General features: G+C 45.3%; 1 protein-coding gene across 2 annotated transcripts in view; it reads right to left on the bottom strand.

Annotated features, from left to right (window-relative positions):
* LOC144790650 (uncharacterized) overlaps window positions 1-16,921 on the bottom strand; it is a 161,267-nt gene that overhangs the window by 36,315 nt on the left and 108,031 nt on the right. For both annotated transcript variants that reach the window (XM_078665379.1, XM_078665378.1), the window contains exon 3: window positions 16,779-16,839. In XM_078665379.1, the coding sequence (XP_078521505.1) occupies window positions 16,779-16,839 (61 nt within the window). The remainder of the gene's footprint in view (window positions 1-16,778; window positions 16,840-16,921) is intronic.

Here is a 16,921-nt window from a genome sequence, read left to right as displayed (position 1 = left end):
TTTAACTTACAGCAAAATTTGCATGAAATACTAAAGAAAGGACACTTGTCCAAGATGCATTGGTTCTTGTGCAAATTATGTTTCATGTTATTTTCTTACAGATTGATTATATCTGGAATTCAGCGGTAGGTCTTGCCACATTGAGATTGACACTTTGTGTTCATTTTAGACTTTTACTCCAACTGTTAGGATCATAATTAGTTTTTGTACCTCATTCCACAAAACTTACAGGCGCTTAGTTTTAGCTTGCTAATCAGGGTGACAGCTGTTGTGATCTTCCGTCCCCGCCCCGTTCCGCCGTGGCTTTTGCCGTTTGTTGCGGAGGGCGAAAGGACCGGACATACCTGACTAGCACTTGCGGGTTGGGAACAGCTGATGTGTGTGGGAGACGCCCGACTCACTGCTATTTAAGCAGCATGCCGGCGCGGACGTGAGAACACCAGCGGTAGGTCTTGTCACCTATTATTTTGCCCTGCTGCTATTTTTAAAAACCGCATTGAGATTGACACTTTATGTTCATTTTAGACTTTTACTCCCCCTGCTAGGATCGTAATTGGTGTTTGTACCTCATTCCACATGCTTACCGGCACTTCGTTTTAGCTTGCTAATAAGGGTGGCAGCTGTTGTGATCTTCCCTCCCCGCCCGTTCTGCCGTGGCTTGTACCGTTTGTTGCAGAGGACTGAGGGACCGGACATACCTGACTAGTACTTCTGGGTTGGAAACAACTGATGTGTGCGCGAGACGCCTGACTCACTGCTATTTAAGCAGCATGCCGGAGCGGATGCACAAAGGGCGCGCCGCTGGCATGCCAAAGGCAAGCCCGTCTGCGCCCATCCGCGCCTAGATCGGGCCCAGGGCCACCCCCCCTGTCCGTTCCCTACTGATCTTGGGCCCAAGTTTAAAATATACAAGAGATACTCTTGTAAGTCTTAACCCCCAGATGAAGGATTCCTGTCCGCAACTCGATCCTTTGAAAGAGCCTAATGTGTGCCCTCTGTGTGACATGAAGTTCCTCTTCGCCAAAACAAAATGCAGCTTTAACTCGCATCAAGTCCTTTACCCGCAAACAGTTTTGCAAAAGTCCCTCCAGGGCCTACTCCTGAATACACGCTCTTTAATTAAACACAACATTGAATTTGCCGAGCTGCTGGAAGCTCACAATATAGATATGGCATTTGTCACGGAGACGTGGGCAGATGGAACATCTGATCCGGAGCTATCATTAGCCATTCCTCAGGGATACTTATTAATCAGGAATGACAGACAGGATAAGCGGGGAGGGGAAATAGCGATTATTATCAAGGACACCTTGTCGATGAAAAGCTCTACTTCAGGAAGCGGTCCTGATTGTGAACTGCTTTCATTTGGAATCACCATCAGTGAAAACTATATATTTAATGGCATACTGCTGTATAGACCACCAGGGGCTAAGAACAAGTTTGTAGAGACAATAGGTCATATCATCGAGTCTGTCAGGATCCAGCTGAAGCGCCTACCTAGATGGTAAATCGAACAAGGGACTACAAGTCCCACAAGGCTTAGGGGCATAGGAGGTGATTTAGGAGAGATGCGCGCAGGCTTGCGCGCACGTAATTTTGGTGTCACAGTGTTTCTCGGCGATCCGGAGGGAAGACGTCGAACTGGAGAAGCTGACCGTAGTGTTTTCCACAGAGTTCTGGGGAGCGAGGATCCGCGGTATTCCAGAGAGACTTGGTTGGAAGAACTGCGGCCGCATGTAGGGAGAGAAGAGCGGAGCTCTTTCTCTCGAGACTTTACCTCGTACCGCGCTGTGAGCGGAACCTTATTGACAGCTTCGTGAATCTAACGGAGGGTCAGAGGTTACAGCAAAACATTTATGTTTCAAACGATATCGAACATTACCTTAGTGGAAGCGTGTTGATCCCCAGGATAGGAGGAGCGCTTAAGGATTAGGGCTACGAGTTCTTTTGAGTTTTGGATTTGCACGTGCTTCTCACAGAAGAGGAGCGCTGACAATAGTTTCTTAAGTAAAGCGGTTACACCGCGGATCTAAGTACACTGGGTTGTGACTTCAATTGAAATTTAATTCTGAACTTGTATTTACAAGATGGACATGGAGGGAAAAACTGTACAATAACTGATGAGTTAATCAGAGGGAAACATTTAGCAGGTTATGATTTGGTCCACTGGAGTGGTCTGTGTTTGTTGCTGTTTCATTTGGCAGAGGATCTGCATATAAGGTACCCTTTATTTTAGTGAGATCATATTGAGAGTAGAAGTGAAGGGTTAGAGGTGTGTGCTAATCTGTCTGCTTGTGTTTTACAGATCCTTTGTCCCTGCTGTCCCTTCCCGTCCTTTGTCCCCTGCCTGATCCGACTTGAACTCAGTGTAATTCAAATTGAGTTTGGACCGATCCGGAAGCGGAACCCTTATAGCATCACATCGATCCTGAGGAGCCAGAGGAGCATTACAGAATTACGCGCCTACAGATAGGCTGCTCCTCCTGGTCGATTGGTGGCTATAATGACTACGCTTGAGGACGTTATGCAGGCCTTAGAGGTCTTGCAACAGGAGTTAGCGTCATCAAGATTAGAAACCGCAGCCTTACGTGAAAGAGTAGATAGAACAGCTCGTAACCCTTTTGACGTAAGTTCAGCGGCGCTACCCCCGATACAGGTGTCGGTTGCACCCCTAATACCTCTGGCTACACCTGAAAGATACACCGGTGATCCGCACAAAGTACAAGTGTTTCTTACCCAACTGTTGATGCACTTTTCGTGTCATCCTTCCTCTTTCCCCACCAATCACTCACGGGTGGCTTTCGCCATTTCGTATCTTAGCGGAGACGCCGCTAACTGGGCAGTCCCCCTGGTGCGCAATAATGACACAGTGTTGTCAGATTGGGATGAGTTTCATAGCGCATTCGAAGGAGTATTTGACAGAAGGGCTACATCATTTAGTGCTGACAAGGAGTTGTTGTCTTTATGTCAGGGAAAGGGGGAATTGGTCACATACCTGACGCACTTCAATAGACTGGTAGCGGAGGCCGCTTGGCCTGAAGAAAAGCGCATGTCGCTCTTCTATCAGGGCCTATGTGGAGAGCTTAAGGATGTGATAGCCAGGATTGACCCCCAACCACGCACCTGCACCGACCTAGTAAGTCTTGCGTTGCGTTTGGATGGGCGTATTTATGACAGAGGTACGGACAGAGTAACTCAAAAAGAGACACCCCCTAGCGAAGCAGGAAATAAACCTGTGGAGTTAGGTGCGGTAAGAGCGCCGCTGTCACGCACAGAAAGGGAAAATAGGCGAGCACTGGGGCTTTGCATGTATTGTGGAAAAAGGGGACACTGTGCGAGACTGTCCATCTAAACCAAAGACGCAGAACCCATCAGTGAGACCTAAAAGAGCAGCAGTGTCCAGTCTGGGAGCAGAAGTAGAGAGTCCTGAGAACCCACGTTTTGCAGACAGGAGGGGCTTGAAGATACCCTCACTAGTGTCTGACCTGCCATCACCCACAGAGGCTCACATTGTTTTGCATGGAAGTCTGGTGATAGGGTCTCAGGTCCATGAGGTGCTGGCCATGCTGGATTCAGGGGCCACTGGTAATTTTATCGATAGTGGATTGGTCAGGATGTTGTCCGTAGGGATAGTAGACAGGAAGGTCCCGGAGGAGGTGGTGGCAGTGGACGGCAAACCTCTTAAATCGGGGTTGATCACTACACAAACAGAAGTATTGGAATTGACACTGGTAGGGGGGAGCAGTACACATGTTGAAGAGATTGTGTTGAACATCATAGACGCTCCACAATACGAACTGATTCTGGGTATGCCATGGTTTTGTAAACATAACCCGGAAGTGAACTGGGCTGAAAGATCAGTGAGTTTTACATCTGAGCTCTGTAGAGTACAATGTTTGAGTCAGGATGAAACTATAGCAACGGCTTTGGCGTCCTCTTGGTGTGTAGCTACCGTGGTAGAACAGGAGGTGACTCTTCCGGAGGAATACAAGAACTTCGCTGATGTTTTTAGCAAGAAAAAGGCAGAGGTGCTTCCCCCACACAGGAGATACGACTGTCGGATAGATCTGATAGATGACAGCGTGCTTCCTTCATGCAGAGTCTATGCTCTGTCTGAACCCGAAACACAACATCTTAGAGCTTACTTGGACGAATATGTCAAATTGGGGTTTATTCGGCCCTCCAGGTCTCCGGCAGCCTCGCCTTTGTTTTTTATATCTAAAGCAAATGGAGATCTCAGGGCGTGCTGTGACTATAGAGTGTTAAACAAAAACACGGTCAGGAACAGGTACCCCCTGTACCTTATTAATGTGTTGTTGGACCAAGTCAGAGAAGCAGTGATATACACTAGATGAGATCTGCGAGGAGCATACCACTTGGTGAGGATAAGACAAGGGGACGAGTGGAAGACAGCCTTTAAGACCAGGTATGGGCTGTACGAATACCTGGTCATGCCTTTCGGGCTGTGTAATGCCCCAGCGGCTTTTCAGTTCTTCCTGAATGAAGTGTTGTCGGAACTGGTGGATGTCTCTGTTATAGTGTATTTAGATGACATTCTTATTTATTCACAAACAACACAAGATCACTTTCAGCATGTTTGTGAGGTGCTCGAGAGGTTACAACAACAGGCCCTCTTTTGCAAACTGAGCAAGTGTGAATTCGGGGTCAAGGAAGTAGAATTCCTAGGGGTCAATCTTAGCCCATCAGGGCTTTGCATGACAGGACGCAAAGTTAAAGCAGTTCTGGATTGGCCGGAGCCCAAGAATGTTCGTGATGTACAGAGCTTCCTGGGGTTCGCGAACTTTCATCGCAGATTCATCAGCGGGTTTTCTTCAAAGGCGCTACCCATCACGCGTCTGCTGCGAAAATGTGTGGAGTTCACTTGGGACTCAGAGGCAGACAGAGCATTCAGCGTTTTGAAGAAGGCGTTTACTTCGGCCCCGATTCTTAGACATCCAAACCTGGAAGCACCTTTTGTGGTGGAAGCAGACGTTTCTGACATGGCAATAGGTGCGGTGCTTTCTCAAAGGGACAAAACGACGGGTCGTCTGCAAGAAGTTGGACGCTGCGGAGTGTAATTACACTATAGCGGAAAAGGAGCTTCTTTCCATCAAGAAAGCTTTCCAAGAATGGAGGCCATATCTGTTGGGGGCTCGCCATCAGATAACGGTGTACTCTGACCATCGGAATCTCCTGTATATGCAGTCGGCCAGGCATCTCACACAGAGACAGATGCGGTGGACGCTGTTTTTTGCTGAGTACGACTTCTACATCACTTTCCGTCCAGGAGTAAACAACCGCAAGGCGGATGCACTGTCTCGTCAGGAAAGCACCGAAGACCCGAACAAACATGCGCCTAGACCCATAATCCCTAAGGACCGAGTGATCTGTGTTGTGAGAGTCGAGGAATTCCTCACAGAGGTACAGAAAAGCCGCTCTAAGGAACATTGGGAAAAATGGGCAAAAGAGGCTGATGGAAGGAAAATCAGAGCAGGTCTGCCGTTCTTCAAGAACAAGTTGTATCTACCCACTCTGGTGTTACAGAAGAAGGCGTTCAGATGGTGTCACCACTCTCCCTTAGCGGCTCATCCGGGAATCAAGAAGACCACAGACCTGATGCAAAGACAGTTCTGGTGGGAGTCCCTGACTGTCGCAGTCAAGAAATGGGTGATGGAGTGCGAAGTGTGCGCTAGAGCTAAATCAGACCACACAAGAGCTAGAGGTAAGCTCATCCCTCTGCCCACGCCGCCATACCCGTGGCACACCATCAGTCTTGACTTTATCACAGGACTACTGGTAGAAGGGGGTGATTCGGCGGTGTTAGTGGTAGTGGACAGCCTGACTAAAATGGGTCACTTCGTACCGTGTAGGAACCTACCCTCCGCGGGACAGACGGCACAGCTGTTGTTGAAAGAGGTCGTTCATATACACGGGCTGCTAGAGGTGATAGTTTCAGACTGGGGACCTCAATTCGTGGCCAGTTTTTGGAAAACCTGGTGCAAGGCTTTGCAGATTGAGGCGGCAACATCCACATCATTCCATCCCCAAACAGACGGACAGACAGAAAGGCTCAATCAGTCTCTGAAGAAATACTTAAGGTGTTACTCGGAGGAGGCTCGAGAGTCATGGGTCTCAATGCTGTGGTTGGCCGAGCTCTCTTACAACAATGCGGTGCATAGCTTCCCGTAAAGCTGCCGGAGGTAGTGAGAAATCAACCCACAGTACAGGAACGCATAAAGAAACTGTTGTTGCTGCATAAGAAAGTAGCTGTGAATCTGCAGAAAGCGAAGGATGTATACAAGAATTGTGCAGATCGCCGAAGAGTTGATGGACCAGAATACAAGGTTGGCGATCGAGTTTGGCTGTCAACCAAGAACATCAAGTTCAAACTCAGGAGCGTTTTTCATCCTAGGTACATTGGACCGTACGAGGTGGTGAGGAAAGTGAACCCTGTAGCTTACAAGCTGCGCCTGCCGGGTAGCCTGAGGATTCACCCTGTCTTCCATTGTGGGTTGCTGAAACCTGCGGGTCCTGCGAGAAGAAGATCTTTGCCCCCGGTTCTCACCTCGAGGGGTTTGGAATACGAAGTACAAAAGATAAGGGACTCGCAGTATCGCAGGGGTAAGCTGTGGTTTCTGGTATCATGGAAAGGATACACGGAAGAAGAGGATTCGTGGGAACCATGCAGTGATGTGCATGCCCCCAGAGCGGTTAGATCCTTTTACAAAAGGTGTCCAGGAAAGCCGGGCTTTAAAGGCGCTGGAAAGGGGGGCCTACTGTCAGGATACAGCTGAAGCGCCTACCTAGATGGTAAATCGAACAATGGACTACAAGTCCCACAAGGCTTAGGGGAATAGGAGGTGATTTAGGAGAGATGCGCGCAGGCTTGCGCGCGCGTAATTTTGGTGTCACAGTGTTTCTCGGCGATCCGGAGGGAAGACGTCGAACTGGAGAAGCTGACCGTAGTGTTTTCCACAGAGTTCTGGGGAGCGAGGATCCGCGGTATTCCAGAGAGACTTGGTTGGAAGAACTGCGGCCGCAGGTAGGGAGAGAAGAGCGGAGCTCTTTCTCTCGAGACTTGACCTTGTACCGTGCTGTGAGCGGAACCTTATTGACAGCTTCGTGAATCTAACGGAGGGTCAGAGGTTACAGCAAAACATTTATGTTTCAAACAATATCGAACATTACCTTAGTGGAAGCGTGTTGATCCCCAGGAGAGGAGGAGCGCTTAAGGATTAGGGCTACGAGTTCTTTTAAGTTTTGGATTTGCACGTGCTTCTCACAGAAGAGGAGCGCTGACAATAGTTTCTTAAGTAAAGCGGTTACACCGCGGATCTAAGTACACTGGGTTGTGACTTCAATTGAAATTTAATTCTGAACTTGTATTTACAAGATGGACATGGAGGGAAAAACTGTACAATAACTGATGAGTTAATCAGAGGGAAACATTGAACAGGTTATGATTTGGTCCACTGGAGTGGTCTGTGTTTGTTGCTGTTTCATTTGGCAGAGGATCTGCATATAAGGTACCCTTGATTTTAGTGAGATCATATTGAGAGTAGAAGTGAAGGGTTAGAGGTGTGTGCTAATCTGTCTGCTTGTGTTTTACAGATACTTTGTCCCTGCTGTCCCTTCCCGTCCTTTGTCCCCTGCCTGATCCGACTTAAACTCAGTGTAATTCAGATTGAGTTCGGAACGATCCGGAAGCGGAACCCTTATAGCATCACATCGATCCTGAGGAGGCAGAGGAGTAGTAGTAAAATCTTTATTCGGTTTCAGTTTTACATGAAGAACCATAAAAGCATTTGTACATTTCATTTGATTATTTGACATGCATTTTAACAGAACTGGTACATGTTCAATTCATTTAAGAATAGTATCGTTATTACATAATCAAGATAATAAAAAATTATTGTTTTGAATGTTTAGTCTGTGTTTAAAAATACATTTTAAAAAAGTGCTGACAATTTTACATGTATATTCAGAGCTTAAAAATTGCAGCCACAACATGGCAGGGCGACACTTTGTGAGTCCTAAAGTTCTCAACAGGGGAGTTAGCCAATGCTTGCGATGTGCGGAATAGTATTTGCAGAACAGTACGGTGTGAATCGTTGACTGTTCAGATAATTCATCGCACGGACAAGCCATTAGGCTTTCTTCCCAACTATTTCTATTAGGAAAGGCTACGACCCTGTGGAAAATGTTCAACCTAAATCTTGCTAGTAAAAAACGCTCAAAATGTGAATCAATGTAAGTTAAATATGGTTCCATTTCCAGGGTAGTCATGACCGCTAGAGAGTGTTGTACAGATGGCTTCTTGATCTTGACAGTGATGCGTAACTCTTCAATATGGCTCAGCGCCTTTGCCTTTCGCTCTTTTTTTGAAATTTCAGCAATTGTTTCTGGGTTGAAGTAATACTCAGCCATCCCTAAGTCAGTAAGAAGATTTTTTACGTATCTTAGCCAGTCTATTTTTTCGACGCAATCTAGACTCATACAGTCCGCCACAATCTCTTTAGTGAGGGTGTTTTTTGTTGACACCCATATGCGGCGCCATAGAAGTACAGGTTCAATTTTAGCCAGGTCCTCAATATGTGGCAATCCCAACTCTGCATGACAGGCAAAGGTGGATACTCTTTTTGGGACAGCCAGTAAGAATCTCATGAAGGTATTCTCCGCTACCTGCAGGGCTTTTGTATTTTTGTGGCCCCACAGGCCCGCCCCATAAAGTGCAATGGAATGGCATTTGGCTTTATAGATATGGAGTAGTTCAACCTGAGGCTTTTTCCCCAGTTTCTGGGCAAATTTCATGAGAGCCGCGATAGAGCGCAAAAGTTGATGTTTGCGCGCTTCTATGGCCGCTCTCCAGTTGAGCTTCTCATCTATCATAATCCCTAAATAAGGGTATTGGGGGGTTGATTCTAATTTTTCATTATCAAGGAAGATGCTTTTTCCATGTTTCTTTGTTTGGCCTGCTACCATGACATATGTCTTCTTTATATTTATATGAAGATCTAGATCACTCATGAATTTAGCGTAACTGTTCAGAGATTTTTGTAACTCTCGTGGGGTACGTGCTAAGATCACCGCATCATCTGCGTACAAGAGCGCGGGCACCAGGCGATCTTTCACACGGGGCAGGTCCAAGCCCCCCCTCAACATCTCTACCTCAAGACCATTGGTGTAGAGGGAGAAAAGGAAGGGGGCCAGGATGCATCCCTGCCTGACGCCGCGCTCTACAGAAAAGGGTTCTGTCAGTTCACCCCGTACTCCGAAACGCACCCTGGAGGAGGCGCTGGAGTACAGTTCTCTAAGGAAGGTCACAAGAACCATATCCATTCCCATGTTGATCAAGACCGACCATAGCTTTGCATGGGAGACGCAGTCGAAAGCCGCGGAAAGGTCGACATATACTATGTATAACTTCTCGCGCTTTGCCAACACGTACTTTCCCATCAACAGGGCCAAGTTCAGGGCCTGTTCCGTTGTTCCGAGGCCCTCTCGGAAGCCATACTGGATATCCGAGAGGGTCCCGGTATTCGCCGCCCACTCCTGTAAGTGCTGGAGAACCACTCTGCCTAGCACTTTCCCCAGTGAGTCCAGGAGTGAGATCGGTCGGTAACAGAATACCTCCTCTCTATTTCCCTTCTTAAAAATGGGTACCAGAATTGATTGGGTCCAGGATGTGAGTAGTCCACACTTCATTGTGATATCGGACACCCTTTTTATGATAGGGGCCCAGAGATCTAATTTAAATTTGAAGAAGTCAACTGGTACCCCGTCCGGTCAAGGGGCTTTTCCGCTCTTACTTGCATTCACTGCGATTATCACCTCGTGTAGTTCAACTACCAGTGGAATTGGAAATGGGTTATCCTGGTTTAGACTATTATTTCTTTCTATAGAAGCTGCTTCTGGGAGTTTACCAAAAATCTTTGCGAAATGGTTTACCCAGGTTTGTCCCTCAATAGCTACTTCTATGATTGGCTGGTCCTTTGTATCCAACAGGAAGGGTGCTTTCACCACCTTCCAGAATGATTCACTATTTCTACTTAGTTCGGAACGATCCGGAAGCGGAACCCTTATAGCATCACATCGATCCTGAGGAGCCAGAGGAGCATTACAGAGTCTAGTGTTGACTTACAGGAAATTTCTATCTTAGTTGACTTAAACTACCATTTAGAAAATATAAATGACCAATATACAATCTCGCTTCTAGAGCTGATGGCCTGTGTCTTGATGGAACAACTGATCAAGCATCCTACCCATGAGGATGGACACACCCTAGATGGAATATTCATATCTAATCCTCAATTGAAAGTGCAGGAGAGGTTGCCAATCCAATGTTCTGATCATAAGGCCATTCGGTTGGTACTTACCTCGTCCCATCATCTTACTCGTCCTCATTCTGCTCTTAGGACTTTTAAAGGGAGAAATTGGAAGGAAATCAGCCCACAGCAGCTGCAATTAACATTAGCTGCCTCTAAACCGACACTAATGCCCGAAGTAAATACATCCACCAATATTTTTACTAATTGAATAGCAACCGCAGTAAATATTCTAGCTCCAGAAAAAACATTTACTAGCAAACGGTTGAAGAAATCAGAACCTTGGTCTGTGACTCACTGCGCATCCAGAAGCAACTATGCAGACAAGCTGAAAGGCGCTGGACAAAAACTTATACGGAAGCCAAAAAAACGTTTATACACAGTCACTGACCGAATATAAAAAGATGATTCTGGAGAAAAAAAGCAGCCATTTCTCTGAAAAATTGAGCAGGCAGGCAACTCAAGTAAATTACTTTTCTCAACTTTAAAGGAATTAGTGACACTTCCCACCCCACTAGCACTGAATAGCAATGTTACTTTCTGCAATCAACTCGCAGATTCTTTTAAGGACAAGGTGCTTTCTATCTATGATTTCTTCAGTGGAAAAGGCAATTAGCCTCAAGTGAATCAACCCTCTTCACCTACGCGACATCGTGGCCATGGCTTGAATGCTTTTATCCCCCCAAATGTAGAACAGGTTTCGCAGATAGTCAGATTGGTGAAAGCAGGGGCTCCATCCGACCCCTGCCCCCCTAAAATATTCCAACAGGCAGCTGATGAGATCAGCGAGCAACTCTGTATAATTTTCAACGAGATCCTTATGTCCAGCATTTTCCCAGAGGCTTGGAAGAAGGTCTCCATCCTCCCCCTGCTGAAAAAACCTAGACACCAGCGATCACAATAATTATCGACCCATAGCAAGGATTCCGTTCCCAGATAAAGTTTTAGAAAAAATCATAAATCTCCAACTTACGGCCTTTGTTTCCTCAGAAAACCTGCTGGACTCTTCACAATACGGCTTCCGGCAAGGGCATGGTACGGAGACGGCCTTGGTCATGGCAGCAGAGGAGTTTCGCTCTATGCTGGTTTCCGGTGCAAAGGCCGCCTTGATCCTTTTGGATCTTTCAGCGGCCTTTGACACCGTGAACCATGACAGCCTCATTCTAAGGCTTCAGAAGTTGGGAGTGTCAAGCTTAGCACTAAGCTTAATCAAATCCTACCTTAACAATAGGCTACAGTAGGTTCAGATTGATGATTCTTGTTCAAAACATTTTTTCACTGCCTTGTGGGGTACCGCAGGGCTCATCTTTAAGCCCTACGCTGTTCAATCAGTATGTCACCCCCCTAGCTGACGTCATCAGGCAGTTTGGCTTCTCGCTAGTGTCCTACGCCGATGATACCCAGATTGTAGTATCCACCTCAGGCAATCTGGAAGAAACGGCGGCCAGCTTTAATCAGTGTATGACCTGCATGGATCACTCGATGCGGGCAAAGTGCCTAAAGCTTAATGGAAGTAAAACAGAGGTGCTTCTGCTGAGCTCAGACTCCACCATTTGGTCTCAGAAATGGTGGCCCCCAGCTATGGGAATACTTCCCACCCTAGGGTGAAAAGCTAAAAATCTAGGCTTCATCTTCGATGACAGTCTCACCTTCCAACATCACACCAAGGTTGCCTCTCAGGTACATTTAACTCTAAAACTAATTCAGAAGGTGAAACCTTATATTCCCCCACCTGCAGTAAAAACATTGGTAACAACTTTGGCATTGGCCAGACTGGACTATGGAAACACCCTTTATCTGGGCCTTCAGAAACAGCACTTGCTTAAACTGCAGCGTCAAGTCGAAATTGTCAGAACAGAAGTTAAGTAGTGTAAGGGGTAACAGATTCTGAAAACAAGAGCAGTGAGATAAAGCAGCATTAGACAACGTGCAGGTAGGTGTGGCTCCCCGAGGGCCCTGTATATCCAGGTTGTCAAATGACAAGTATTTCATTAAGAAGAAAGCAACGATTAGGTCAGGTGGGGGGACAGTAGGTCCTGTCTAAGAAGTGAACACCAGGTCACTTGACAAAATATATCCGCTTAACCTGACCCAGAACCAGTAGGTACCAAAAAAATGGGGCGAGGCCTAAAAGGTGAAAACATATATGTGGAAAGGGGACCAAATGATATAGCAAAATAATGGTGGAATTATTTGCTCACTTCTAATAAATGTTGATGATCAACTCCAAGGATCTACTTAAAAGCTTCCCATCATACATTTCATATATCAACCTTTTCTAAACTCAAAACCTAAATTGAGATACAAAGCTAAATGTTTGGTATTTTGCATCATTGCTCTATAGGTTGTCTCATATTTTATATTTATTCAAATGTATCAGCGACAGCTTAGTTTATCTGCATGTTAAACTATATTTCGAGCATTTGCATAGTGTACATTTTGCCTTTGGCTTTGTCCTATGGTGCTGTCCGCAATCTGGTGGCTTTCCACGTGATGCAAGTGTTAACAAAGCAGACCAGCCTCTGCTTTATGGAGTAAAGATGTGTTATTGGTATTGTGGGCTGGTCATAATTTGGGTGAACTGGATAGTTAACCCCTTCAGTGCTAATGACAAGGGTAACTCGTCATGGAGTTTCCATTGATTTCAATGGAAAGTCAATGGGAAGAGGGGGATGTACCTTAGCAGCCAAGTGGTTAAGGGTTAAGGCTGTATGTGTTCACCAACAGCGCATACATTCTCCAAATAGCTAAGTATAGGTGTGCATGTGCTTCTGTGTATGTGCTGTGTGTGTAGTGCTTGTAATGTTGGTGCTTTAGGTTGTATAGTGTATCTGAATCTGTGTTCAATGTATGCTAATGTTTTCTGTTGGAGGAGCTACTGTGATAGCCATGATACTGCATGCCTGCAGTGTGTGGCATGCTGAATATGTGGGTGGTGTTCTATTTAATATGTTGTGGAACTCTGTGAGTTTCGTAATCAGTAGGGCTACTGTAACTCACATGCTGGCCAGTTAAATTACATATTTTGTCTGTGTTGAGTTTGTGAAACATGTTCCATCTTATGTGTTCTGTTGGAATTGTGTGGCGTTTCCTAAGTGCAGTTGAGACACCCATGATAACTGATCATAGATTCATCTTGAATGTGTTGAATTTATGTGATAGAGTGCTTAATTTTATTTTGCAGCATTCTGTGGGAGAAAGGCTGACTGTCTTGCTCAGGTTTGGTTATTTCCTGTATCCTACTTCTATGTAAATCTAACTGCTTGAACTACACCTTGCACGTGAGGAAGCCTACGGAGGGAAATGTAAAGAGAATTAGCACTCCCAACAAAGCTTCCATAACTATGCAGACGTAATAAAAGTGCCTCTCATAATAAATTCTAGAGCTGTTACTCTCCATTTTTATAATGAGACTCCTCAAAGGTTATGCTGTGTTAAAGCCCCCGGCATACAAGACAGCATATCCAGGAGCTCTCTAACCTATCCAAAAGGACACCAATGGCATTTGCTAATCACAAAGAGCCTTTGGTCAGAAATTAGGGTTAGTTTGAGGGCACAAGTATCTCTAGATTGAATGTCAATTTCGATTACAGAGTCCCATATGTCTGCACAAACTGAAGAAAGTGGCTCCTCAGATGGTCCTCCCTTCATGCCCCAAGTTGCTGCCGATTGAAATTATAACATTAAATACAATATAATAACATAGTATAAACTAACATAACATAACATAACTTATCAATCTACTAGAGTTTAAAAGCCATGTTTGCTTGAAAGCTAATCAGTTTAAAGATGGATACAAAAATGTCCTGAAACTCGGTAGCTACACGTTTCACTGCCAGTCCTGTAATGCTCCTGGTGAAAAAGGCCCTCCAACTTGGGTCTCCCTATTCCCCCAATTGTATAGTTGTTGCCTGCCTTTCTCTGTTTGCAAAATGTGAATATTTGAGTCAGGATGGGTGATGGGGGACCATGCATGGTCAATTCAACTCGTCTATGTTAGACTTCAGATACAGCTGAACAATTGTTCATGTTATGTGACTATACGTGTGAATTTATGATAAGGTTTTTTTTACCCAGGAATGGTGCAGCTGTTTGTGACTTTTGTATCAAATATAAGAGATTAATATATATAGATTTAGATGGCACTGCTATGGCAGGCTCTTCTAATTTGCCCATGTAGCAAATCACTGCATTTTGTTAGTGAGGCTTACAAGTTGTGTAACTGCTCCTATGCTCCCCATTGGAATGTATTTTCTCCAGGTCACTGTTTTGGACAATAACTTCTGAAGCTATTTGCCACATCTATGAAAGTTCTAAAATGTCAGCATTTTTGGTGGCCCAGCCTACAACTGTTCATTTTGCTTTATATTTCTGGGGTTAGGTACCTCCTATCCACAGCCTAGGAGTTCTGTAAAAATGTGTCCGTACTGAACAAAGATTCCATTTGTGAGCGAGGATTGCTGGGAGCCCAGGCTTCTCATTTTGCCATCAGCATACACTGTCCCTCGGTCTCTGTGAGCCAGGTACTTCCAAAGACACCTGCCGTCTAACGTAGCTCTGCGGCCAACAGCAGCATTTGGCTGCACATGTTCACAGCCCACACTACACTTGATCATCTTTATTGTCCTCATAAGGATTTGGGGGGCCCTGGGTAAGACATCATTTGAGGGCATCTGTACAGTACAAATTTGAAATGTATTAACCATTTCCTACTATTTCAATCCTGCTTGATGCCAAACAATACTAAATCATATGTCACACTATAACAGGAGCACACAATAACAGATTACATATGTCCTGACAGGGATTCCAAAAGTCCTTAAAATGACTCAAAAGAGTCAGTAGTGGCATGAGGTAGAGAGTTTTAATAGAGAAACAGAATAGTCAAAGATCAAATAGTGAGAAAGTTCACTTTCCCGTGGGGCCTCTTGGAAGGTGGGGGCCCTGGGCAATTGCTTAATTTGCCTATGCCTTAAAACGTCTTTGACCATCTTGCCTGGTGATCCAGTGGCCTCCAAGCTTACCACACACATGCCATAAGGCTCCAATAATTTGTCTGTGCTGTGTTTGGTTGTTGAATGACCATTCTGCCGAGGTGGTGCCAGGATTTGAAACACAGCCAGTACCTCCCACCACAATGACTGATGGCCCAACACCCTCAGAAATGAAATACTAAATGATCAATGCCGGCGCCATACATTGTAACATTGAGTGACTGCTGCCTCCATATCCGCATGTACTTGAATATTGAGGGGTTGATTCACCTGCATTTCACGTACTATATTATTACATAATAGATTCAAGGACAGTGTGTTCTGTGCTGAAAATGTACTTTTTACAGAAATGCATTCCTTCATTTCATTAAAACTATAAACAATCAAAGAACTCACACAAAGGGGAAAACGCAGGGGCAGATTTACAAGAAAGTGACCCAGGGGCATATTATCAAGGACCAGTGTTAAAATTATCGCAGTTTTATCGGCAGGAAACTGCAGATAAAACGGCGATAATGGGCTTGATAATACGCCCTTGTTAATTCCCATAGAAGCTTATGTTCTGGTATTAACATGAGCTTCTATGGGAATTAACAAGGGCGTATTATCAAGTCCATTATCGCCGTTTTATCAGCAGTTTCCTGCCGATAAAATGGCGATAATTTTAACACCGGTCCTTAATAATAATATGCCCCTCAGTGCCTAATGCAAGCCACATTGAGTCACTTTCAAAGCACAGGGATGCAACATATTTACAACAATATGTCGCATCTCAGTGCTTCCCTCTGCGCTGGCGTACAAACTGTTGCCGTGAGCCGTGCGTCATGGGGAGATTGTTTTTGTTCAGGAGGGGTTCCCTTCCTGCACAAAAACAATCTGAAATGCCATTTTTCAACTTCTATGTGTGCTGCATTAGCACCCATAGAAGTTGAAAAACTGCATTGTTTCAATGATTGTTGATGTGCCGGAAGGGAACCTTTCCTGTACATAAACAATCATTAGAGGTGATTTCCTCTTGCTATGTGCGCTGCAAAATGCAGCACACATAGAAAGAGGAAAAGAAAACGAGGAGAAATTAATACATTTCTACTTGTTGTGCCTCCCTACGCCTCCGCTGGGGAGGCGTAGAATTCACACTCATTTCCAGATTTATGATTCCTTGTGAATCTGAAAATGTGTCTGGTTCCATGGGTGCTGTGTGTGAACACCCATAGCAACAACCATGGAAAGTCCCTTTCATGCAAAGTGCTGCTTGTAAAGGGGTCATATTTACAAGGACAAGCAAAGTCACACAGGGTGGCTTTTCCTGTCCTTGTAAATATGGAGCGTTACCATGCGCCACCGGTACAACACAAAAAATGATGAACCGGTGTGTCAAGGGGCTTGTAAATCTGCCACTCAGAGTACATTTATGTCTAGTGGCATGAGGTAATGAGGGGTTTTGCTTTCGACCACTTACCTCCCTCAGGGACTGGTCTGCAGCAGCAGATTACTGCCCTCAGGCGGGCTCGCATGCGGAACTACAAGAGAAACAGAAAGAATCATTTGGTCTTTCTCTTTAAAACCAGATTTCACCATTTCATCATATTGATATATAATGTT

The sequence above is a fragment of the Lissotriton helveticus genome, chromosome 11, assembly GCF_964261635.1.
Source record: "Lissotriton helveticus chromosome 11, aLisHel1.1, whole genome shotgun sequence".
In the NCBI taxonomy this organism is placed as follows: Eukaryota; Metazoa; Chordata; class Amphibia; order Caudata; family Salamandridae; genus Lissotriton; species Lissotriton helveticus.
The sequence above is the reverse complement of the archived record's forward strand: the minus strand, read 5'-3'. Positions and strand labels throughout refer to the sequence as shown.